At 41.3% G+C, this 24,593-nt stretch overlaps 1 protein-coding gene across 2 annotated transcripts in view; it reads left to right on the top strand.

Annotated features, from left to right (window-relative positions):
* Positions 1 to 20,707, top strand: part of OXNAD1 (oxidoreductase NAD binding domain containing 1) — a 54,947-nt gene extending 34,240 nt beyond the window's left edge. For both annotated transcript variants that reach the window (XM_060149556.1, XM_060149557.1), the window contains 4 exons: positions 5,018 to 5,159; positions 18,570 to 18,812; positions 19,555 to 19,663; positions 20,336 to 20,707. In XM_060149556.1, coding sequence (XP_060005539.1) covers positions 5,018 to 5,159; positions 18,570 to 18,812; positions 19,555 to 19,663; positions 20,336 to 20,490 — 649 coding nt within the window. In that variant the 3' untranslated portion in view covers positions 20,491 to 20,707. The remainder of the gene's footprint in view (positions 1 to 5,017; positions 5,160 to 18,569; positions 18,813 to 19,554; positions 19,664 to 20,335) is intronic.
* The last annotated feature ends 3,886 nt before the right edge of the window (positions 20,708 to 24,593 follow it).

Genomic DNA, 24,593 nt, shown 5'->3' with positions numbered 1-24,593 from the left:
GACCTGCGAGGAGTGGGCCAGTGCACAGCTCCACTCCCTGTGATGCTGTCCCTTGTGTGCAGTCAGTGTGTGCTCCGCACCTGGGCTGTGCACAGAACGCACCCAGGCGAGCAAGGCCCAGGCGTTTTTTTGGAGAGAGAAAGGTGTGTCTCTGACTTCGTACAAGATAACACAAGGTTTTATGCTTGCAAGTGACTGGGCTGTACTAAGAGAGGAGGACACTGAGAAGAAAGTGATTAGAGGAGCAAGATTAGAGAAATAGGACTCTCCCCCCCCCCCCCCCCCCCGCCACCCGCTGGCAGGGCAGCTGCACTGTAGACGTATATAGAGACGGCCTCACAGCCCTGACTCGCAGGGCCACGCTGAGGTAGTGCTGCGTTCCTTGGCATCTTTGTTCAGATGGTGTCCTCCTCCAGTGCTTGTCTGATGAGCACTGTCTTTCAGGACTCCTCAGTGAAGTCCTTCCTAATTCCTCCACCCCTAGTGGAATTGACTACTTCTTCCTCGCCTCCCCTCCCCACGTCCCACCCCCCAAGCAAGTTTTTTTTTTTAAGTAAAGCAGCAGCTTTATTAGTTATTTGCCTGAGAAAATCAGGATCACATATGTTGGAGCTAAGAAGAAACCTATACTAAGTACAGGTACTTCCAGACAGATCTCAAATGATGAGCGTTTTCTCTCTGCCAAGCAGAGTTTTTCATAGCCCCATTAATCGTGTTTATTTGTTAATTTTCCTCCCACTTGGGAGTTTTTTGAGGGCAGGAACCAAGACATACTTGCGTCTTTACCTGCAACACCAACCCCAGTGCCTGTTCATGGTGGGCAGATGCCGTCTGTCGCGTTTGCCGAGTACGGTAGCTGACGGCTAAAGCATTGTCGTTCGGCTGTGGTTTGTGTGCCTGCTCTGTGCTGGGCCCTGGGGCAGGATGGGGCTGCCTGGTGTGTCACATTGGATGTGGATATGTGCGCTTCACTGCAGAATTAGGTCTTTTCTCTCCGCTCTTCACGTACTCACTCATCTGGTTGCTGATCCTGCAGAGGGCATTTTTAAAGGGGTGCATGTGCGCGCGCTTGTGTGTTTAAAACTTAATTCTTTCTTAGAAAGATGTTTTATTAAATACGTATTGTACATATTTTCTTAAGTCCATTCAGATGAGGTTCTTCTGTAGCATTTCATGAAGGAGTCCTTTTAAAGGCAAAGGGTTTCCAGAGTTACTAGAGAAGAGGGACACCTGAGAGAAAGGTCTTTATCAACATCAAGCAGCAGAGGGTGCTATAGTTCAGGAGATAAAGCAGCAAAAGTAGCTCAGAGATTAATTTTTTTAAACACAGAAGCTATGGAGATGCCATTTACCTCTTCTCTGAAAGCATATAGCAACTGTGTTAATAAATGTTAGCTATAGTCTTTTAAAATTTGTATCTTGTCTGAAATGGAAGGGGAATTAGAATATTCATGGGAAAGAAGGAAGTGAATAAATGCGAAAACAGCCTGGGGACCTTTTCTGGAGCACTTCCAGTCCAGAACTGGTTTTCTAAGACTATAAAAAAATGGCCAGATATCTAAGGCCAGAGATGAGAAGAGAACATCTTTTAAGGCCATACATAGATCAAATCAGGAGAGAACGTCAAGTGCTTTTCGTGTAAGACTGCTGGTAGGGAAGCAACTGGAGGGAAATGATACTACTGCTTTTTTTTAATACTATTGCTCTTTGATGGCTGAGAAGCAGCTATATTGGATATTTGAGTTTTCTGGACATGGAGATGAGAATTTCCTGTGGTCCCAGTTTCTAAAGAGTTTCCCTTTCCTTGGTATGTGACTAGATTTGTTGCATTTCCTAGAATCACCCCCCCAGCCCGCCCCCCCCCCAAAAAGTTTCTGTGGCATAGAATTCAATTCAGTAGAAGAACTCACAAGAGTTCTCGACTACAGGAGAATGGTTAGAAGAGAAGAAGGAAAATGAGACTCTTGGAACTTAGGAGCCCGCATCAGCCTGTTTAGTTTTTCAAATGCCAGTGAGAGAGTGTTTGTTGCCATTTTTTTCCCCACACTTTTTAAAAACTTTTATTGAGATATACTTTACATATCATAAAATTCACTCATTTAAAGTGTACAATTCAGTGATTTCTAGTATATTCACAGAACTACAGTGATCAATCAGCCCAGACAAATTTTAGAACATTCTCATCATCCCAGAAAAAAACTCTGCACTAATTATCATTCAGTCCCCATCCTCACCCTCTTAGGCAACCACTGTTCTACTTTCTGTCTTTGCAGATTTACCTCTTCTGGACATTTAGTATCAATAGAAATATATAATATGTGATCTTTTTTTGTGACTGGTTTCTTTAACTTAACATAATTTTGTTGTTCATCGATGTGGTGGCATGTGATCAGTATTTAATTCCGTCGTGTGGATGTACCACATTTTGTTTATGCCTTCATCAGTTGATGAATGTTTAGATTATTTTGAAACTTTTAGACTATTATCAATAATGCTGCTGTGAACATTCATGTACATGCTTTTGAGTGGACATATATATTTTTTTCTCTTCGGTATATACCTAGGAGTGGAATTGCTGGTCACATATGTTTAACATTTTCAGGCACTGCCAAATTGTTTTCTAAAGTGGCAAGACCATTTTACATTCCCATCAGCGATGTGTAAGGGTTCTGATTTCTCTGATCCTTGATATTGTCTTTTTGATTAGCCATCCATCCAAGTGAGTGTGAAGTGATAGCCCATTGTGATTTTGATTTGCCTTTCCCTAATAACTAATGATGTTGAGGATTTTTCATGTACTTAATAACCATTTGTATATCTTCTTTGGAGAAACGTTTGTACAAATCCTTTGCCCATTTTTTACTTGAGTTGTCTTTTTATTACTGACTTGTTAAGAGTTCTTTATATAATGTGTATCCAAGTCCCTTATTAGATACATGATTTGAAAATATTTTCTCCCATTCTGAGGGTCATCTTTTTCTTGATGGTATCATTTGTGGCACAAAGTTTTTCATTGTATGCAGTCTAGTTTGTCCATTTTTTCTTTGACCTTTGTGTTTTAGTGTCATTTCTAAGTATCTGTTGCCATGAAGAGTTACTCCTGTGTAAGTCTTCTAAGAGTTTATAATTTTAGCTTTTATATTTAAGTCTGTGATCTGAGTTAAAGTTTGTATATGGTGTGAGGTAGGGGTCCAACTTTATTCTTTTTGTGTGGCTATTCAGTTGTCCTGGCACCACTTGTTGTTTGTTTGTTTTAATTGAAGTATAGTTGATTTACAATGTTGTGTTAGTTTCAGGTGTACAGCAAAGTGATTCAGTTATTTATATATGTGTGTGTGTGTGTATATATATATTCTTTTTCAGGTTCTTTTCCCTTATAGATTACTACAAAACCAGCATAACTTGTTGAAAAGACTATTCTTTTGCCATTGAATTGTGTTGGTATTGTTGTTGAAAATCAGTTGACCATAAATCTAAGAGTTTATTTCTGGATTCTCAGTTCTTTGCCATTGATATATATGCCTCTCCTTACACCAGTACACAGTGTCCTCATTACTGTAGATTTATAATAAGTTTTGAAATCAGAAGGTATGAATCCTCCAAATTTATTCTTCTGTGATTCTGGGTTCCTTGAATTTCATATCAGTTTTATGATCAACTTGTCAGTTTCTGCAAAGAAACCAGCTAGGGTTTGATAGGTATTGTATTGAATCTGTAGATCACTTTGGGCACTAATGCCATCTTAACAGTGTTAGGTCTTCTAGTCCATGAGCATGAGAAGCCTTTCTGTTTATTTAGATCTTCTTTGATTTTTTCCAACAATGTTTTGTAGTTTTCAGTGTACAAATCTTAAACTTCTTTTAAAGACTCTTCCCAGTTATTATTTTATTCTATTATAAATAGAATTATTTTTCTTAATTTCACATTTAGATTGTTCATTGCTAGTGTGTAGAAGTAAAATTGGTTTTTATTACTGATTTTAAATCCTGCAGCCTTATTTGAACTTGTTTATTAGTCTAATATATTTATAGTAAATTCCTTGGAATTTTCTATATACAATATTAAGTCATCTGCAACTTCTTTCCCTCCAATCTGGATACCTTTTATTTCATTTTCTTGCTTAATTGCTTTGGCTAGAACCTTTAGTACCATGTTGAGTAGAAGTGGTCAGAGCAGACATCTTTGTCTTGCTTCTGTTCTTAGTGCGGAAGTTTTTTGCCTTTCAAGGTTAAATATGATGTTGGCTGTAGATATTTTATAGTTGCCTTTATCATGTTGAGGAAGTTCACATTTATTCCTGGTTTGTTGAGTATTTTTATTATGTAAGGGTATTGAATTTTGTCAGATGCCATTTTTGCATCTATTGAGATGATCACATGGGTTTGTCCTTTATTCTGTTAAGTGGGTTTATTTCATTGGATTGATTTTCATATGTTAAACCAATCTTGTATTCCTGGGGTTTTTGCATCTATATTCACAAGGGATGTTGATCTATAGTTCCTTTTCTTGTGATAGCTTTGTCTGGTTTTGGTATCAGGGTAACTGACCTCATAGAATAAGTTGGGAAGGGTTCTTTTCTGGGTTTTTTGGAAGTATTTGTGAAAGATTAGCATTAATTTTTCATTAAATGTTTGATAGAGTTCACCAGTGCTGCCATCTGGACCTATTCTTTTCTTGTGGGAAGTTTTAAAATTACTAATTCAATCCATTTACTTATTATGGGTCTGTTCAGATTTTCAGTTTCTTCTTGAGTCCAGTTAGGTAATTTGTGTCTTTCAAGGAATGTGTCCGTTTCATCTGAGTTAGCTAATTTTTTATCTTATTCATAGAATTCCTTTATAATCTTTTTTTTTTTTTTTTTGGTGAGGTTGGTGATAATGTCCCATCATTCATTCTTGATTTTAGTAATTTTATTTGTTTCTCCTTTTTTCTTAGTCTAGTTTGTCAGTTTTGTTTACCTTACTACCCACTTTTAAAATTGCTTCAACAATAGTTATTTACTTGCCTTTCCTTTTAGGGTTGACTTCTTTATCCCAGGAGTCTCTGTGGTTGGTGGGTTCTCAATATGCTCCAGCCCCAGACTGCTAGAACAAGAGAGAATGATAGAATTGGCAGTGAAATACACAAACCACCCTCCTGCTCTCTGGATTCACAATCAGGTGAGCAAACCTGTGTTTAAACTGGGAGATCTGGGATCTCTGTCTCCCGCAGAATTTGTGTTCAGCTCACTTAATCCACCTAAGAAACCTAGGCTTGCATGAAAAGGGTAGAAGCTCACAAAGAGCTCCCCTCCATCCAGAATTCAGACTGTAGCAAGGTTAAAGAAGCAGAACCTTTTTGATGCACTAAGGATGATGCAAAGATGCTTTGGGGTCTTGAAATACCTTCTGGGTCACCAAACAGTATTCAGTTGAATGCTGCTTTAGGATTAAAACATTTTTACTTCATATGTACGTTTTTGGAAATTGGCTCTGTGTGTGTCTTGTAATTGGTAAATCTATAAATCAGATTATTTTGTCCTGACCATCTTAAATGAAGAGAATTAAGCTAATCATTCTCTCATTATTTGGAGAGGAAACAATCTCTGATTACGTACTTCTCGTGCCCAGTTGAGCACTGCTAAACCTGTGGTGCCACTGCCTCTCCATTTCAGTCTCTGGAGAGCTCTTCACATGTGATTTTGAGAAGGAGTCCACATTTGCTGCTAATAATTCATTGTTCATCATGGACGTCAACACAACCCTATGCTGCTGTTCATTACCTACTAGAACTCTGATAACAAAGAGTGAGCTAAGAACAGATCAGTTATTTGTCTTCTTAGTTTTTGACCTTTATCTTTTTTTTAACTGCCATCCCCTTCACTTCTAGAGTGTGCCTTCTATATTTACCAACAACCTCCATCCCATCTCAGGCACTTGTTTATCCCCTTTACCAAAAAGGAATGTGCTATATTGCAAATATTGTAGATACAAATAAACTGATTTTAAAATTTATATGGAAGAGCAAAGGAACTAGGGTAGCAAAAACAGTTTTGAAAAAGAAGACTAACAGGGGAGGCATCACATTACTCAAATTTAAGATTAAAATAAAGCTACCGTAATAAAAACAGTGTGGTATTGGTGAAGGCATAGACATATAGATCAATGGAACAGATTAAAGAGTTCAATAGACCGGCACACATACGGCCTTTTGATTTTTGACAGAGGTGCTAAAGAAATTCAATGGAGAAAGGATAACCTTTTCAACAAACAGTGCTGGAATAGTTGTCTATCCATATGCAGAAAAAAGGAACATTGACTTAAATCTCATACTTTATATTCAGAGGTAACTCAAAATATATTGTAGGTCTAAGTAAAGGTTTTAGAAGAAAACACTGGATATATTCTGAACATCAGGGTAGGCAGATAGTTCTTAGACATGACACCAAAAGCAAGATTCCTAAGAGGAAAGATTTATATATCGGACTTAATCAAAATTAAAATTTTTTTTCTGCAAAATACACTATAACAGAATTTTCAAAAAGAAGCCACAGCCTAGGAGAAAGTATTTGCAAATTAGATATCCAACAAAGGACTCATATCCAGAATATATAAAGAACTTGCAAAAGGCAGCAAAAATAAAACAAACATAATTTTTAAATGAGCAAAGGATTGAACAGATGCTTCCCTAAAAAGGACATAAGGATGGCAAATAAGCAATGAAACAATGGTCAGCATCATTAACCATTAGGGAAATGCAGATTAAAACCATATATAGTGGGATACCTCTACAGACCTATTAGAATGACTAAAATTTAAAAGATCGACAATACCAAGTGCTGCCAATGATGTGGAGAAACTGGAACTCTTATATTGCTTATATTGTTAGAAGGAAAGCAAGATACTACAGCCATCCTGGAAAATATTTTGGCAATTCCATATGAAACTAAATATACACTTACCATAATACCCAGCAGTACCACTCCTGGGTATTCATCCTAGAGAAACAAAAGAATTGTCCATATAAAAACCTGTACATGAATGTTTATAGTGGTTCTATTCATAATTGTCAAAAACTAGAAACAACCAAAACATCCCTCAGCAGGTGAATGGATAAACTGTGATATCAATACATTCATACAGTATACAGGCAGACCTTGTTTTACTGCGCCTTACTTTACTGCACTTTGCAAATAATTGTGTTCTTTTACTAATTGAATGTTTGTGGCAACCCTGCCTTGTCAGATGATAGTTAGCATTTTTTTTAACAATAAAGGTTTTCTTTATATGAAGAAATTTTTTAAATTATAGTTGGGCTTCCCTGGTGGCGCAGTGGTTGAGAGTCCACCTGCCGATGCAGGGGACACGGGTTCATGCCCCAGTCTGGGAAGATCCCACATGTCACGGAGCGGCTGGGCCCGTGAGCCATGGCCACTGAACCTGCGCGTCCGGAGCCTGTGCTCTGCAACGGGAGAGGCCACAACAGTGAGAGGCCCACATACCGCAAAAAAAAAAAAAAAAAAGTATAGTTAATTTACAATGTTATGTTAGTTTCAGATGTACAGCAAAGTGACTGTATACATATATATGTATGTGTGTGTGTGTATATATATATATATACACATATACATACATATATATATTCTTTTTCAGATTCTTTCCCATTATAGGTTATTACAAGATATTGAATATAGTTTCCTGTAGTATATAGTAGGTCCTTGTTGTTTATCTGTCTTATATATAGCAGTAGTATATGTATGTTAATCCCAAACTCTTAATTTATCCCTTCCCCAGCTTTCCCCTTTGGTGGCCGTAATTTTGTTTTCTATGCCTGTGAGTCTATTTCTGTTTTGTGAATAAGTTTTTTTGTATTATTTTTTTAGATTCCACATACAAGTGATATATGATATTTGTCTTTGTCTCATTTACTTCACTTAGTATGATAATCTCTAAGTGTATCTATGTAGCTTCAAATGGCATTATTTCATTCTTTTTTATGGCTGAGTATTATTCCATCATATATATATACACCACATCTTCTTTATCCATTCATCTGTTGATGGACATAAGGTTGTTTCCATGTCTTGGCTATTGTGAATAGGTCTGCTATGAACTTTGCGGTGCATGTATCTTTTCAAATTAGAGTTTTCTCTAGATATATGCCCAGGAGTGGGATTGATGGATCATATGCTAAGTCTGTTTTTAGTTTTTTAAGGAACCTCCATATTGTTCTTTATAGTGGCTGCACCAATTTACCTTTCTACCAACAGTTTGGAAGGTTGCCTTTCCCCACACCCTGTCCACCATTTATTTGTAGATTTTTTGATGATGGCCATTCTGACTGGAGTGAGGTGGTACCTCATAGTCGTTTTGATTTGCATTTCTCTAATAATTAACGACATTGAGCATCATTTCATATGCCTTTTGGCCATCTGTATGTCTTCTTTGGAGAAATGTCTGTTTAGGTCTTCTACCCATTTTTTAATTGGGTTTTTTTTTGATATTAAGCTGTATGAGCTGTTTGTATATTTTGGGCGTTAATCCCTTGTTGGTAGCATTGTTTGCAAATATTTTCTCCCAGTCCATAGGTTGTCTTTTCGTTTTGTTTATGGTTTCCTTTGTTGTGCAAAAGCTTTTAAGTTTAATTAGGTCCCATTTGTTTATTTTTGTTTTTATTTCCATTACTCTAGGAGATGGAGCCAAAAAAAATATTGCTGAAATTTATGTCAAAGAGTGTCCTGCCTATGTTTTTCTCTAGGAGTTTAATAGTATCTGGTCTTAACATTTAGGTCTTTAATCCACTTTGAGTTTGTTTTTCTATATGATGTTAGAGAATGTTCTAATTTTATTCTTTTACATGTAGCTGTCCAGTTTTCCCCGTACCACTTATTGAAGAGACTGTCTTTTCTCCATTGTCTATTCTTGCCTCCTTTGTCATAGATTAATTGACCATAAGTGTGTGGGTTTATTTCTGGGCTTTCTGTCCTGTTCCATTGATCTGTCTTGTGCCAGTACCATACTGTTTTGATTACTGTAGCTTTGTAGTATAAAGTATTTTTTAATTAAGGTATGTACATGGTTTTTTCAGACATAATGCTACTGTACACTTAATAGACTAAAGTATAATGTAAACATAACTTTTATATGCATTATAAATGTAACTATTATATGCACAGCAACCAAACAATGGCTGTGACTCACTTAATTGTAGTATTCACTTTATTGCTGTGTTCTGGAATCCAACCTGCAGTATCTCCCAGGTCCACCTGTATTTGTTAATTAAGCAGTAAAAACAGATCAACTGTTGATGCACAACACAACTCAGGTGAATCTCAGGGGTGTTATGTTGAGTGAAAAAAGCCAGTCTCAAAGGTCCCATACATCTCATTTATGCCACAATCTGGAAGGCAGAAATACAGTGATGGAAACGTGGTTGACAAGGGATAGGGTGGGGAAGGGTGTGAGCAGAAAGGGATAGCATAGGGGAGTTTTGGGGGGGGTGATGGAACTGTTCAGTATCAATTTTGGTGCTACACTTCTCTATGTTTGTGTTAAAATTCATAGAAGTGTACAACAACAAAAAACTGTTACCGTAAAGATAATGTAAAAAATAAAAGATTTCTAAATCTACAGCAGCATAAAAAAATATTCTTCCTATGGTTTACATGTCAGGTTGTATCTGTTTACACACATTTCTAGCTGCTTGCCTTAGCATTTCCATTGTAAATGTATCCTGTCACATTTCTACCCTGCAACCTTCTGAGTCCTTCCTTTGGTGTGGCCTCGGCTATCTCATTCCTTTTTATATTCTCTTTGGATTTTCCTCCATCACTATCTCCAGGTTGCATCCTGAGTTGTTAAAGTATGCCCTGAGGGTGGGACCAGCAAGGTGTCCATGTGCCCCGAGCTCAGTGCTAAAAGGAGCTTAGCCATCTGGGCTCCTAGTGCCACGTGCCCCCTCCAGTTGTTGGCCGCCTACATGACCTGGACCTGTTCCTGGTCCATAGCTCCCTGCTTGGTTTCATGGCTCATTGGCATTTCAGTGAAGGAACTTATTCCAAGAGGCTGTAGAAAATCTCCAAGTGGCATTGCTTGAGTGCACATCCTAATTGTATTGCCTGCTCCACTCTGCCCAGTGGGAGTTGCAAACAGCCTTTATGAAGTTAGATTTTTCTTGGAACCATTCTCAGGTGTCTGTTTTCCTCCTGAGGATTCGTCTTATTAAGCTATTAGAGTGGACAATAGAGGCACGTGAGTGTCTCGGTGGCAGCAGGCTGCTATGTTGGGACATGGAATAAAGTGCCATAAATGTCTTCCTTTATTTTCTCTGCTTTGGCTCAAGCCCCTGGTAGGGTAAAGGGTTGTAGACAGCTATTGTGTGCTGGGCGCCAGTTGCAGTGGAAAAGTTGTTTATTTCAAAAGTAGAAAATCTATATCCAAATTAGATACATTGCCATGTAATTGAAGGTAATGTCCCTTTACTCGCTTCCATTTTATACTCTACAGCACTTTGAGTCTCGTGTTCATGCTACCCTGGCAGTTTTTATTGATCAACAAAAGACAAAGATGGCTTTTGATTCTTTCCAGATGCTAGCAAATTAGGAGATAGATCTACTGAAGATTATTTTGTCACTAAGGAGACGACAGGCTTCTTGATTATTATCTCTCTCTGGGACATATTTTCTTGACAACTTAAGGGTTGAAAATGCTCTGGTTTCTAAAAACAGTAACCTAAAGGTTTTGTTTGGTGTCATTACTAAGCACTCTGAAGGTGACCATTGGAGGGAATTATTTCTGTCTTGTTTCTTAGTCTCTTTTACTCTTAGATTCTTAGAGATAAAGAGAAATGTACAGGCAAGAAGGAGAGGAGGGGAGAGAGATTAACTCTGCTGTCATCATTAGACAGAGCCTCCACAGATTTCTGTTTTCAAGACTTGAAAGGGAAGAGCATTTTAAAGCACTTTGGAAGACAGTGTCGCAATTCCTAGATTTTAGTTATTCCTAAAAGAATGCACCCTTGCTGCTAATTTCTTCTGTCAAAAATGAAAACCCATGTACCATCCTTCATGTAAAAATCTCCTGCATCTTTAAAATAGTTCAGATGGGTTTTTTTTCCCCCTCAGAGAAAGGATTTCCATTCATTTAACAGTTCTTGACCAAAAAGGACCTGTTCTGTGAATTCACATAATTTTCGTTTTTTCTTAGATTTTCTCTAAGTTTAGTTCTTTAAGTTGTAGAGCCCCAAATTAAATTCATATCAAAAAGTACTTACTGTGCACCTATCAGGCAAGGCACCAGGTGAGCGCTCAGGGTTGGTCTTCAGAAAGTGCCTGAACTGAGGGAGTCTACTCAGTTGACTTGTGTCAAGAATGCTCCTAGTATAAATGATTTCTTTATTCCTAAGTTCTGTTTTTTGGTGACAGGGAAGAAGGAAGCAGGCACCCCCTATGTTTTTTCTTCTGTGACAGCCACATGACCAAAATACCCTCCATGTAGTGCTTGCTGCCAGCAGGGGTTCCCCCACAGTGTCATGCAATGCCCACCATGGCCCTGGGGGGTGAGCAGGACAGGGGCTGGAACCCATTTTCCAGGTGCGGCAGCAGAGGCTGAGAGGAGCGAAGGGACTTGCTGGATTTCATAGGGGCTGTGATTAAAAGTTAGCTTTCTGACTCCTAGATCAGTGTGTTTTTATCCAAATTAAGGGTTCTCAACACTGCTGGATCCAATGCCCCCTTTCATTTCTGAAATGAAATTCAAAGTTAATATATACATAGGTACATACATTAAATAAATACATTTAAAATATAACACAATTCTCTAAATACAATACAAAGGAGAAATAAAGGAAAGTGATCCATAATCAAAGACTGTATTTCAGTGTATAAATGGTGGGACATGTCTAAACTAGAAGGTAGAATGAGGTAGGCAGGTTGCTGTTCCTCAGTGTAGGATTACCGTGAATACACGTATACAGATGCAGGTGGTGCAGGTGTTTCCTGGCAACAGAATGACCACACATACGTGCTGTACACTGGGATGTGGTTCTCCAGAATAGTGAACATGTTTGGTAAATTTCTGGACATAACAACATACAATCTACATGGCAGTGACATTCTGGAAAATTCAGACTATGTTAGATCCAGGCAAACAATACTTTGACTTGTTTTTGTTTCTGGGTTTTTTTTGGGTTTTTTTTTGGCAGTATGTGGGCCTCTCACTGTTGTGGCCTCTCCCATTGCGGAGCACAGGCTCCGGATGCGCAGGCTCAGTGGCCATGGCTCACGGGCCCAGCCGCTCCGTGGCATGTGGGATCTTCCCGGACCGGGGCATGAACCTGTGTTCCCTGCATCAGCAGGCGGACTCTCAACCACTGTGCCACCAGGGAAGCCCTCTGTTTTTGTTTTTTATACAGCAGGTTCTTATTAGTTATCCATTTTGTACACGTCAGTGTATACATGTCAATCCCAATCTCCCAATTCATCACACCACCACCCCCCAGCCCCACTGCTTTCCCCCCTTGGTGTCCATACGTTTGTTCTCTACATGTGTGTTTCAATTTCTGCCCTGCAAACTGGTTCATCTGTACCATCTTTCTAGGTTCCACATATATGCGTTAATATGCTATATTTGTTTTTCTCTTTCTGACTTACTTCACTCTGTATGACAGTCTCTAGATCTTACCATGTCTCTACAAATGACTGAGTTTTGTTCCTTTTTATGGCTGAGTAATATTCCATCGTATATATGTACCACATCTTCTTTATCCGTTTGTCTGTCGATGCACATTTAGGTTGCTTCCATGTCCTGGCTATTGTAAATAGTGCTGCAGTGAACATTGGGGTACATGTGTCTTTTTGAATTATGGTTTTCTCTGGGTATATGCCCAGTAGTGGGATTGCTGGGTCATATGGTAATTCTAATTTTAGTTTTTTAAGGAACCTCCAAACTGTTTTCCATAGTGGCTGTATTAATTTACATTCCCATCAACAGTGCAAGAGAGTTCCCTTTTCTACACACCCTCTCCAGCATTTGTTGTTCGTAGATTTTCTCATGATGCCCATTCTAACTGGTGTGAGGTGATACCTCATTGTAGTTTTGATTTACATTTCTCTAATAATTAGTGATGTTGAGCAGCTTTTCATGTGCTTCTTGGCCATCTGTATGTCTTCTTTGGAGAAATGTCTATTTAGGTCTTCTGCCCATTTTTTGATTCTATCGTTTGTTTTTTTAATATTGAGCTGCATGAGCTGTTTATATATTTTGGAGATTAATCCTGTGTCCGTTGATTTGATTGCAAATATTTTCTCCCATTCTGAGGGTTGTCTTTTAGTCTTGTTTGTAGTTTCCTTTGCTTTGCAAAAGCTTTAAGTTTCATTAGGTCCCATTTGTTTATTTTTGTTTTTATTTCGATTACTCTAGGAGGTGGATCAAAAAAGATCTTGCTATGATTTATGTCATAGAATGTTCTTCCTGTGTTTTCCTCTAAGAGTTTTATAGTGTATGGTCTTACATTTAGGTCACTAATCCATTTTGAGTTTATTTTTGTGTATGGTGTTAGGGAGTGTTCTAATTTCATTCTTCTACATGGAGCTGTCCAGTTTTCCCAGCACCACTTATTGAAGAGAGTGTTTTTTCTCTTGTATATCCTTGTCTCCTTTGTCATAGATTAGTTGACCATAGGTGCATGGGTATATCTCTGGGCTTTCTATCCTGTTCCATTGATCTATGTTTCTGTTTTTGTGCCAGTACCATATTGTCTTGATTACTGTAGCTTTGTAGTATAGTCTGAAGTCAGGGAGTCTGATTCCTCCTGCTCCGTTTTTTTCCCTCAAGACTTCTTTGGCTATTCGGGGTCTTTTGTGTCTCCATACAAATGTTAAGATTTTTTCTAGTTTTGTAAAAAAAATGCCATTGGTAATTTGATAGGGATTGCATTGAATCTGTAGGTTGCTTGGGAAGTATAGTCATTTTCACAATATTGATTCTTCCAATCCAAGAACATGGTATATCTCTCCATCTGTTGGTGTCATCTTTAATTTCTTTCATCAGTGTCTTGTAGTTTTCTGCGTACAGGTCTTTTGTCTCCCTAGGTAGGTTTATTCCTAGGTATTTTATTCTTTGTGTTGCAGTGGTAAATGGGAGTGTTTCCTTAATTTCTCTTTCAGATGTTTCATCATTTATGTATAGGAATGCCAGAGATTTCTGTGCATTAATTTTGTATCCTGCAACTATGTTGAATAATAGCGGTGAGAGTGGATATCTTTGTCTTGTTCCTGATCTTAGAAGAAATGCTTTCAGTTTTTCGCCATTGAGAATGATGTTTGCTGTGGGCTTGTTGTATATGGCCTTTATTATGTTGAGGAAGGTTCCCTCTATGCCTACTTTCTGGAGAGTTTTTATCATAAATGGGTGTTGAATTTTGTCAAAAGCTTTTTCTGCATCTATTGAGATGATCATATGGTTTTTATTCTTCAATTTGTTAATATGGTGTATCACATTGATTGATTTGCATATACTGAAGAATCCTTGCATCCCTAGGATAAATCCCACTTGATCATGGTGTATGATCCTTTTAATGTTGTTGGATTCTGTTTGCTAGTATTTTGTTGAGGATTTTTGCATCTATATTCATCAGTGATATAGGTGTGTAATTTTCTGTTTTTGTAGTGTCTTTGGTTTTGTTTTGTTTTGTTGCGGTACGCGGGCCTCTCACTGTTGTGGCCTCTCCCGTTGCAGGGCACAGCCTCCGGATGTGCAGGCTCAGCGGCCATGGCTCACGGGCCCAGCCGCTCTGCGGCATGTGGGATCCTCCTGGACCGGGGCACGAACCCGTGTCCCCTGCATCAGCAGGCGTACTCTCAATCACTGCACCACCAGGGAAGCCCGTATCTTTGGTTTTGGTAACAGAGTTATGGTGGTCTTATAGAATGAGTTTGGGAGTGTTCCTTCCTCTGCAGTGTTTTGGAAGAGTTTGAGAAGGATGAGTGTTAGCTCTTCTCTAAATATTTGGTAGAATTCACCTGTGAAGCCATCTGGTCCTGGATTTTTGTTTGTTGGAAGATTTTTAATCACAGTTTCAATTTCATTACTTGTGATTGGTCTGCTTATAGTTTCTATTTCTTCCTGGTTCAGTCTTGGAAGCTTATACCTTTCTAAGAATTTGTCCATTTCTTCCAAGTTGTCCTAAAATTTTATTGGCATAGAGTTGCTTGTAGTAGTCTCTTAGGATGCTTTGTATTTTTGAAGTGTCTGTTCTAACTTCTCCTTTTTCATTTCTAATTTTATTGATTTGAGTCCTCTCTCTCTTTTTCTTGATGAGTCTGGCTAATGGTTTATCAATTTTGTTTATCTTCTCAAAGAACCAGCTTTTAGTTTTATTGACCTTTGCTGTTGTTTTCTTTGTTTCTGTTTCATTTATTTCTGCTCTGATCTTCATGATTTCTTTCCTTTTACTAACTTTGGGTTTTGTTTGTTCTTCTTTCTCTAGTTCTTTTAAGTGTAAGGTTAGATTGTTTATTTGAGATTTTTCTTGTTTCTTGAGGTAGGCTTGTATTGCTATAAACTTAACCTCTTAGAAATGCTTTTGCTGCATCCCATAGGTTTCGGATCATTCTGTTTTCATTGTCATTTGTCTCTAGGTATTTTTTTGATTTCCTCTTTGATTTCTTCAGTGATCTCTTGGTTATTTAGTAACATTGTTTAGCCTGCATATGTTTGTGGTTTTTACCATTTTTTTCCCTGTAATTTCTAATCTCATAGCATTGTGGTCAGAAAAGATGCTTGATATGATTTCCGTATTCTTAAATTTACTAAGACTTGATTTGTGACCCAAGATGTGACCTGTACTGGAGAATGTTCCGTGCGCACTTGAGAAGAAAGTGTAATCTGCTGTTTTCGGTTGGAATGTCCTATAAATATCAAATCTATCTGGTCTGTTGTGTCACTTAAAGCTTGTGTTTCCTTATTAATTTTCTGTTTGGATGATCTGTCCGTTGGTGTAAGTGAGGTGTTAAAGTATTTTTGTGTTACTGTCGATTTCCTCTTTTATAGCTGTTAGCAGTTGCCTTATGTATTGAGGTGCTCCTGTGTTGGGTGCATATATATTTATAATTGTTATATTTCTTCTTGGATTGATCCCTTGATCATTATGTAGTGTCCTTCCTTGTCTCTTGTAACGTTCTTTATTTTAAAGTCTATTTTACCTGATAGGAGTATTGCTACTCCAGTTTTCTTTTGATTTCCATTTGCATGGAATATCTTTTTCCATCCCCTCGCTTTCAGTCTGTATGTGTCCCTAGGTCTGAAGTGGGTCTCTTGTAGACAGCATATATATATGGGTCTTGTTTTTGTATCCATTCAGCGAGCCTGTGTCTTTTGGTTGGAGCATTTAAACCATTCACGTTTAAGGTAATTATCGATGCGTTATGTTCCTATGACCATTTTCTTAATTGTTTTGGGTTTGTTTTTGTGGGTCCTTTTCTTCTCTTGTGCTTCTCCCTTAGAGAAGTTCCTTTAGCATTTGTTGTAGAGCTGGTTTAGTGGTGCTGAATTCTCTTAGCTTTTGCTTGTCTGTAAAGCTTTTGATTTCTCCATTGAATCTGAATGAGATCCTTGCCGGGTAGAGTAATCTTGGTTGTAGGTTCTTCCCTTTCATCACTTTATATATGTCATGCCACTACCTTCTGGCTTGTAGAGTTTCTGCTGAGAGATCAGCTGTTAACCTTATGGGAGTTCCCTTGTCTGATATTTGTCATTTTTCCCTTGCTGCTTTCACTGATTTTTCTTTGTCTTTAATTTTTGCCAATTTGATTACTGTGTGTCTTGGCATGTTTCTCCTTGGGTTTATCCTGTATGGGACTCTCTGCACTTCCTGGACTTGGGTGGCTATTTCCTTTCCCATGTTAGGGAAGTTTTCGACTATCATCTCTTCAAATATTTTCTCGGGTCCTTTCTCTCTGTCTTCTCCTTCTGAGACCCCTGTAATGCAAATGTTGTTGTGTTTAACGTTGTCCCAGAGGTCTCTTAGGCTGTTTTCATTTCTTTTCATTCTTTTATCTTTATTCTGTTCCACAGCAGTGAGTTCCACCATTGTGTCTTCCAGGTCACTTATCCATTCTTCTGCCTCAGTTATTCTGCTATTGATTCCTTCTAGTGTAGTTTTCATTTCAGTTATTGTATTGTTAATCTCTGTTTGTTTGTTCTTTAGTTCTTCTAGGTCTTTGTTAAACATTTCTTGCATCTTCTCTATCTTTGCCTCCATTCTTTTTCCAAGGTCCTGAATCATCTTTACTATCATTATTCTGAATTCTCTTTCTGGAATGTTGCCTATCTCCACTTCATTTAGTTGTTTTTCTGGGGTTTTATCTTGTTCCTTCATCTGGTACATAGCCCTCTGCCTTTTCATCATGTCTTTCTGTCAATGTGGTTTTTGTTCCACAGGCTGCAGGATTGTGGTTCTTCTTGCTTTGCTGTCTGCCCTGTGGTCGAGTTTTTTTGTAAAATGATTTAGGGTCTAGTCTCAGATCGTTCCAAACCAGTTTTCACCTGCATGTACGTCCCATGGATCTTTTAGAAGTCTGTGCAGGGCAGCCCTGTGCATCACAGAGACTGGTGTGCCGCCACACCAGCTCTCTGACTTAAAAGCCCTCGTTTGCCTCATTTGCTGATTTCTGTGCTGTAAGTACTCCCACAGTTGCTGGCATCAAACTACCAGTAGAAACTGGCCCACACAATTCCTGCAGATTTAACCATCCGCTTAGTAGGAGCCAGCTTCTGGGCACCACTAACTTCACAGGACATCTGGTGTCTCTGGCCCTGCCCTCTGAATGCCAGTTGGATTCCCCAAGTCATCATGACCTGAAAAAAGTGTCACCACAGATTTCCAAAACACCTCCCTCAGGGGCAGTACCGCCCCCATGGAGAACCAGTGCATTCAGCTCTGATGGTATCTCTGGTGTAAGTGACCTCACCCAGTTGTAGCTGCTTTACCTGGGTGGGTGTGATTGGTACTCAACCCCTAGGCTGGAACCTCTGGCTGCCTGTTCTGCTCCAGGGAGAAGCTGACAGCACTGAGCAGGACCGCAGTGCTGGCCTCAGCCTGTGGAGCAGCCTGGCTGTTCCCTGCTGGCGGCCAGGAGGAAGCCTGGGGACCCACACTCCTCAGCCCTGATGAGCCCAGGGTAGCCCCATCCCGCCTCTCAGCTCCAAGGCTTTAATCAGAGCACAGGCGCACAGCTCAGAAAAGGACACTCATACGTCAGGGCTGTCCCCTGGGCCCAGTGCCTCTCTGCACAACCCAGTTAGTTCAGCACCTGAGAAGTTAACAAACGGCAGGATTCCTGAAGCGAGCCTCCATTTCTCAACACCAGAGTGGCTGTGCAGCCTGCATCATGAAGGTGGAGGAGCACATGGCCTGTATGGGGCACAGGTGGGATCAATTCACGGCCCTGCGAGAACTGAGAGCAAGCTGTAAAAATGGCCCTAAAAACTGACCAGAATATAGGAGGTGGATGCCCTCTGCTTTCCGAAGGAAGAACATGGTTTAAGACCTTTGCTACACAGCATTAAAGGCTCGTTTCTCTCCCCCCTCAGTGTACACTGGACTCGGAAGTGGCCATGAGAGTGGGTGGAGAGTTCTTCTTTGACCCTCAGCCTGCAGATGCCTCTAGAAACCTTGTGTTGATTGCGGGAGGAGTTGGAATTAACCCTCTGCTTTCCATCCTGCGGCATGCAGCAGACCTCCACAGAGAACGGGCGAACAAGGGACGTGGGTATGAGATTGGAACAATCAGACTGTTCTACAGCGCAAAAGACACCAGTGAGCTCCTGTTCAAGGTAAGGGAGGAGTGTGTGTCCCATAGCTTGCTGTGAGCAGACTCGCATCATGGTATTAGTGTCCACGGACCTTTCTTGTCTCTATTCTGTCTTCTCTGCAATAGTTCAGAAGCTGGAGAGGCTAAATCATGTTCAAATGAGGCCCAGGACAATTTAAAAAGCTAGTGCTGAGGAGGCTCCCAGTGCAGTGACAGGAGAGGGCAGGGCTGGGGGCTTGACTCAGGAGGTGGACGAGCAGGAAAGTCAGCGTGGCGCTGGGGTTCCCCAGAGAGTCACGAGGACTACGGGTGGGCTCAGATGGCACAGGAGTAGGTGAGACCCAGCTGGGTATGTGAAACTCCCAGCGGTTGCATCTGTGGAAACTAAGTCCATTTGACAGGAGAAGCGTTTCACTCTGGGTTGCTTTGCAGCTGCAAGGATGAACAAAAGAACAGAAACAGTTAAAAGACACAACTGTGGTCAGTGAAACTGCTGCTTAATTGCCCACGCCTGAGAAAAAAAAGAAAAAACTCCCGGAGAGTTAGTAATATGCTTGTTAGCATATTCAGATTTCAATTGAAGGCAAATAGCCCTCTGTACTCTGAATGCTCTGGCCTGCTCGGCTGCAAACAATATCTCTCTAAGTAGAGAGCGGAGGGGCAGACGTGTGTGGAATGGCAGTGGAGGTTCATCGTCCCTGGGGGTGCACATCTGTTTTGATTTTTTTAAATTGTAGTGTGACCAAGTATGTTTGACATTCCAGAAAAATATCCTTGATTTAGTAAATGAATTTCCTGAGAAGATTGCATGCAGTTTGCATGTTACAAAACAGACTACACAAATCAGTGCAGACCTCAAGCCGTACATCACGGGTGAGTCCCCTAAAGATGTTCTGACTGTATCCACACCGTTATTTTGTGGATGTGCCAGTTGGTTGAGTGTAGATGCTTTATTGCTGGGAGTTGCTGGCTGGGAATGTCACTACTTGGGGAATTGAGAGACGATTCAGCATGGAAAATACGGAGAGGTTAGTTGGATTTACTTATTATATACAGATCTCCTGCTGCCCATATTAAAATTTATTTTCTGCATTTTTTAGGGGACCTTTGCGTCATCGCCGTAGTATGCATACAAAGAATTATACTCCGGCTTTGACTGAATCAATTCCATTTGCCATTAATAGTAATTTAAATTTCTCGTGGTTTCCCCTCCCTGGGAGGAGTTCTCACAAAGCAGTTTATTTACTTTGCTGAAGGCAGTTTTGAATCTCTCCCAAAGATCAGTATGCTCCCTGGCCCTGTCTGGTGAGTGCATTAGGATCAGCTGCCCTCATTGCTTGCCGTGGATTCAGGAAACCTGGAGACGGGCTCTCTGCTTGGGTCCGGCCCGGACACCAGCAGGAGCCAGCATGCTGATGACTCAGGACGCGACCCACTGAGCTTAGTTACTGAAAATAAACACTGTTGCCGAGTTGTGGTTAGTCCTTCCTCTTTTCAGTACAGACACGTCTGGCTTAAATTGGTGTTTATTCTGTTTTTTGGTAGAAGGAAGAATAACGGAGAAGGAGATAAGATACCATATTTCAAGAGAGACCTTGTTCTACATTTGTGGCCCACCTCCCATGACAGACTTTTTCTCCAAGGAACTGGAGAGCAGCCACGTTCCCAAAGAGCACATCTACTTTGAGAAGTGGTGGTAGGGGGCAGGCGCAGGTGCAGAAGGGTGGGATGGAGGTCCACGAGGACAGGGACAGACAGTACACTCTGTGATTCGTGGTGGATGAATTTACCTCTACCCAGTCTTAGTTTTTAAGGCTGTGAACTCAGTGACCGGTTGGAGAAACAAGAAAAACCAGCTGACAGACTTAAATTATAAACTTGTTGCAAAAACTTCATTGATTAAACTGATTTTCACTACGTTGACTTTCTTTTATGAATAACTGCTTGATTATCTCATGATGTACTTTGAATTGGTCAATAGGGATTTTCTTTCCCCTTAAGGGAAAAAAAGACATAGACTTTTATTCAGTCATGAAAATATGGTTTTGTGTGTGAAAGGTAGGCTATCTTTAAATTATTTGATAACAACCTATATATCTTATGTTGAATAAATTTAAACATAATTTCATTTGAAATGCTTTATATTTAATGTCTTAGGGACTTCCTTGGTGTCACAGTGGTTAAGAATCCGCCTGTCAATGCAGGGGACACGGGTTCAAGCCCTGGTCCGGGAAGATCCCACATGCCATGGAGCAACTAAGCCCACGTGCCACAACTCCTGAGCCTGCGTGCCACAGCTGCTGAAGCGTGTGCGCCTAGAGCCCATGCTCTGCAACAAGGGAAACCACTGCAGTGAGAAACCTGCGCACTGCAACGAAGAGTAGCCCCTGCTTGCTTCAACTAGAGAAAGCCCGCGCGCAGCAACGAAGACGCAACGCAGCCAAAAATAAATAAATAAAAATTTAATGTTTTAGTTTACCTTATTGTTGCCTGCAGCCTTGCTTCTTCAGAAGTTGGATTTGGAAATAGAAAATTATTAGGAAAACTGCTTTATGGAATTGAACATCCAGCATATTTGCTTCATGTTAATAAACAACCTCAGTATGTATCCTAATTGTTAGTTTCTTCTCAGATGAAACCTTTCCTGGGGTCTGTGTCTTTGGCCACCTGCCTCAGTGCTACACGTGGGAGGCGGCTTCTTGTTTGGGACAAAGGCAAGGATGACTGCCGTGTTCCCTGTTGAATCTGCCTTTAGTGGCTCGGCTGGCTGGCTATAGAAATGTGCTTAGGATTGATTAGGGGCTACAGAGCCAATTCCAAACCCTGTTCCTCTGCCTTTTATTTCATTCTTTTGCCAGGGTTGTTCCTGGCACAGCAGCTTCTCACATACCTGTTGAGTGACTAAAAGAAAGCAACTACCGTTTAATCCCTTGCTAAGCCTGGGGTTGGGAGGTGGTCCCCAGGATGCATGGACAGAGTGGAGAGCATCGTCCTAAGGCTGCTCTGGTGGAACTGCTAGAAAGCAGACTTTACTTCTTATCTCTGTTTAGAGTTTAAAATACCTGAAATAAGTCCCCAGGCTCAGGCCAGGCCCTCCTTTCTGTGACAGGCAGTCTCGGACCATGGCCACTTTCCTGGAGAACCCCATGAGGTAAGGGGGGTCCGGGAAGAAGGGCAGACCAGAGCCGGAATGCAGGGGTCCGTGGAGAGGATTCTGTTCTCCAGCTGATGAGAGGGCAGGGGACCCTTTCTCCTCTCTGGGGTTGCAGGTCTCACGGGGACTCCAGGACTTAAACACATCACTGACTTATGGGGTCTAGCGACGGCTAGCATCACCATTCTAGCCTCTGCCCTGTTTTGAATTTTGTTTTAAGCAGGGATCGTTTGTCAACTGTTTCAATCCCACATTTGAATTCCGTAGGAGGAGAGGGGGACCCTTGACCCGACAGGAACATCAGAGTCCGTTCAGGGCAATGATCGTCACCATTTCAGAGGTGAGGGGAACATGAGGAGCTCTGACCTCCCTAAGGAGCCTGAGTCACCCGTTGGCCCCAAAGTGTCCAGGCTGAGGGCTGGCCTTGAGGGCGGAGCATGCTGAGGTTCAAGGGCGTGAGAGCACCGCAGGGCCCTTCTGCCCACTGGCCAGGGCAGCTGGTAGCGGGGGGACACCCAGCTACCGAGAGGGAGTCCGCCCCAGGCCTTTCTGTGTTGGGAGTGGAGGTGCCGGGGGGTAGCTTCAGTGTGGCATGGGGCAGGGGCCTGTGTGCCCGGTGTTGTGTCATAGAGCGAGGGCCACCCGTCCTGGAGATCCCAGCTCTGCCCGCCACCCTGCCAGACACTGTCGCCATCTGTAAATCGCTGAGGGGCCAGGTCATGACCTTTGCCTAGACTGTAGCTCCTTCCAGCTCTGTTCTTTCTGGTGCTGAGCGCTGAACAGTATATCTGGTCCACTGGTCAAGGATGTCCTTTTGCCCTTGCTTGCTGGGCCAGTGAGAATCTCTTTGGTCCTCAAATTAAGTCCAGCCAGGGTGACTTGGAATTTATAGTGTGGTGGCTGAGAATGTCAACTGGAGAGAGCCTGTGAGCCAGGCTGCGTGGGTTCAGATCTCAGCTCTGCCACGTACTGGGTAGATGACCTGGAGCACGTCACTGACCTGCGTGCTGCCTCAGTTTGTGATTACACACACGTGGGCACATAACGCGCCCCTGCATGTGAAACGGAGGGAATAATACCCCCTCCCTTGTAGGGCTGTTATGGGGATTAAAGGTGATGAAACATGAAGTGCTCGGTAGAGCAGTGCATGAGTGTGAGTGTGTTAGTACTTTGCTTTTCCTCATCCTATTCAGGAAGGGTGTAAGAGGCTGGATGGCGCAGGTTTAGTCCACCTGCCTGTAACCTGCACATGGTAGGGCTCTGTCTTGTTCAGCGCTCATTTTGGCACATGGTAAGTACTTAGTAGATACTTCTTACATGGGTGAGAGGACCTGCCCAGAGCTGATGGGCTGTTTTAAAGGCACTCTTATGGATCCTTCTGGCCTTATGAGTTTGTGAAAGGATGTTTCTTCTTGGGACATGAGACCCTTTCAGAGTCTACTCAGAAGATAGGTTAAGCTGATGTGTGAGACTTTCTCAAATTTTGTGTTAGAATGAACGCTAATGCTCACCAGAAAATGGATCAAACACCTTGGCCTTTCCCAAATAGTCTGCCATTAAAGGGGCTTTCTCTGAGGCACAGGGCACTTCCTCATCCACAGGGTGTCTGTAGGTGGACGTGGAGCTCCGAGATAAGGATGTTCCCTGGGACCCTGTTTCTGGTCAGTAGCCCCTACTCTGAAAGAAAAAAAAAAAAAAAAGGTCTTACGAAAATGTTCAAAGATACACCAAAGTAGACATCCATCACCCAGCTTCACTGATTACCAACATTCTGCTGTTTATTTTTGTCTGCCCTCAACGTCATTGTGTTTTGATGTTTCAGGAGTATTTTGAAGTAAATCCTAGAAATCATATCATGTCACCTGTAAATTCTTCAGTGTATAACAGCCATGTCACCTCAATGTGACCACCATGCCATCATCACACTCAGCACAAGTAACAGTGATTCCTTAATATCGTCAAAACAACCTTCCTGAATTCTTTTCCCCCCACTGCCTCAAAGTCCACGTGTTGCAATTTGGTTGATATGTCCTTTGAGCTGCTTTCAATCCACGGTCCCCTCTCCCCACCCCACACACATATCCATAGACATTTCATTGAAGAAACTGGGGCATTGGAACTACAGACTTTCCCACATTGTAAACCCAGCTTACTGTATCCTCAAGGTGTCATTGAACATCACCCTGTATCCTCTGTATGTCACATAAACTGGTAAGGAGATCTAGAGCTCATTTAGATTCAAGATTTTGTTTTTCTTTTGCAGGACTACATCGTACGTGGTGTTATGTATTTTTTTTTCTTTTAAGAAGATGTTGGGGGTAGGAGTTTATTAATTTATTTTTGCTGTGTTGGGTCTTCGTTTCTGTGCGAGGGCTTTCTCTAGTTGCGGCGAGCGGGTGCCACTCTTCATCGCGGTGCGCGGCCCTCTCACTATCGCAGCCTCTCTTGTTGCGGAGCATAGGCTCCAGGCGCGCAGGCTCAGTAGTTGTGGCTCACGGGCCTAGTTGCTCCGCGGCATGTGGGATCCTCCCAGACCAGGGCTCGAACCCGTGTCCCATGCATCAGCAGGCAGATTCTCAACCGCTGTGCCACCAGGGAAGCCCGGTGTTATGTATTTCTGTTGCATCCCAAGGAGGCACCTAATGTCTG

The sequence above is a fragment of the Lagenorhynchus albirostris genome, chromosome 5 (genome assembly GCF_949774975.1).
Source record: "Lagenorhynchus albirostris chromosome 5, mLagAlb1.1, whole genome shotgun sequence".
Classification (NCBI taxonomy): Eukaryota; Metazoa; Chordata; class Mammalia; order Artiodactyla; family Delphinidae; genus Lagenorhynchus; species Lagenorhynchus albirostris.
Note: the sequence above shows the minus strand (reverse complement) of the source record. Positions and strands in the feature narration are given on the sequence as shown.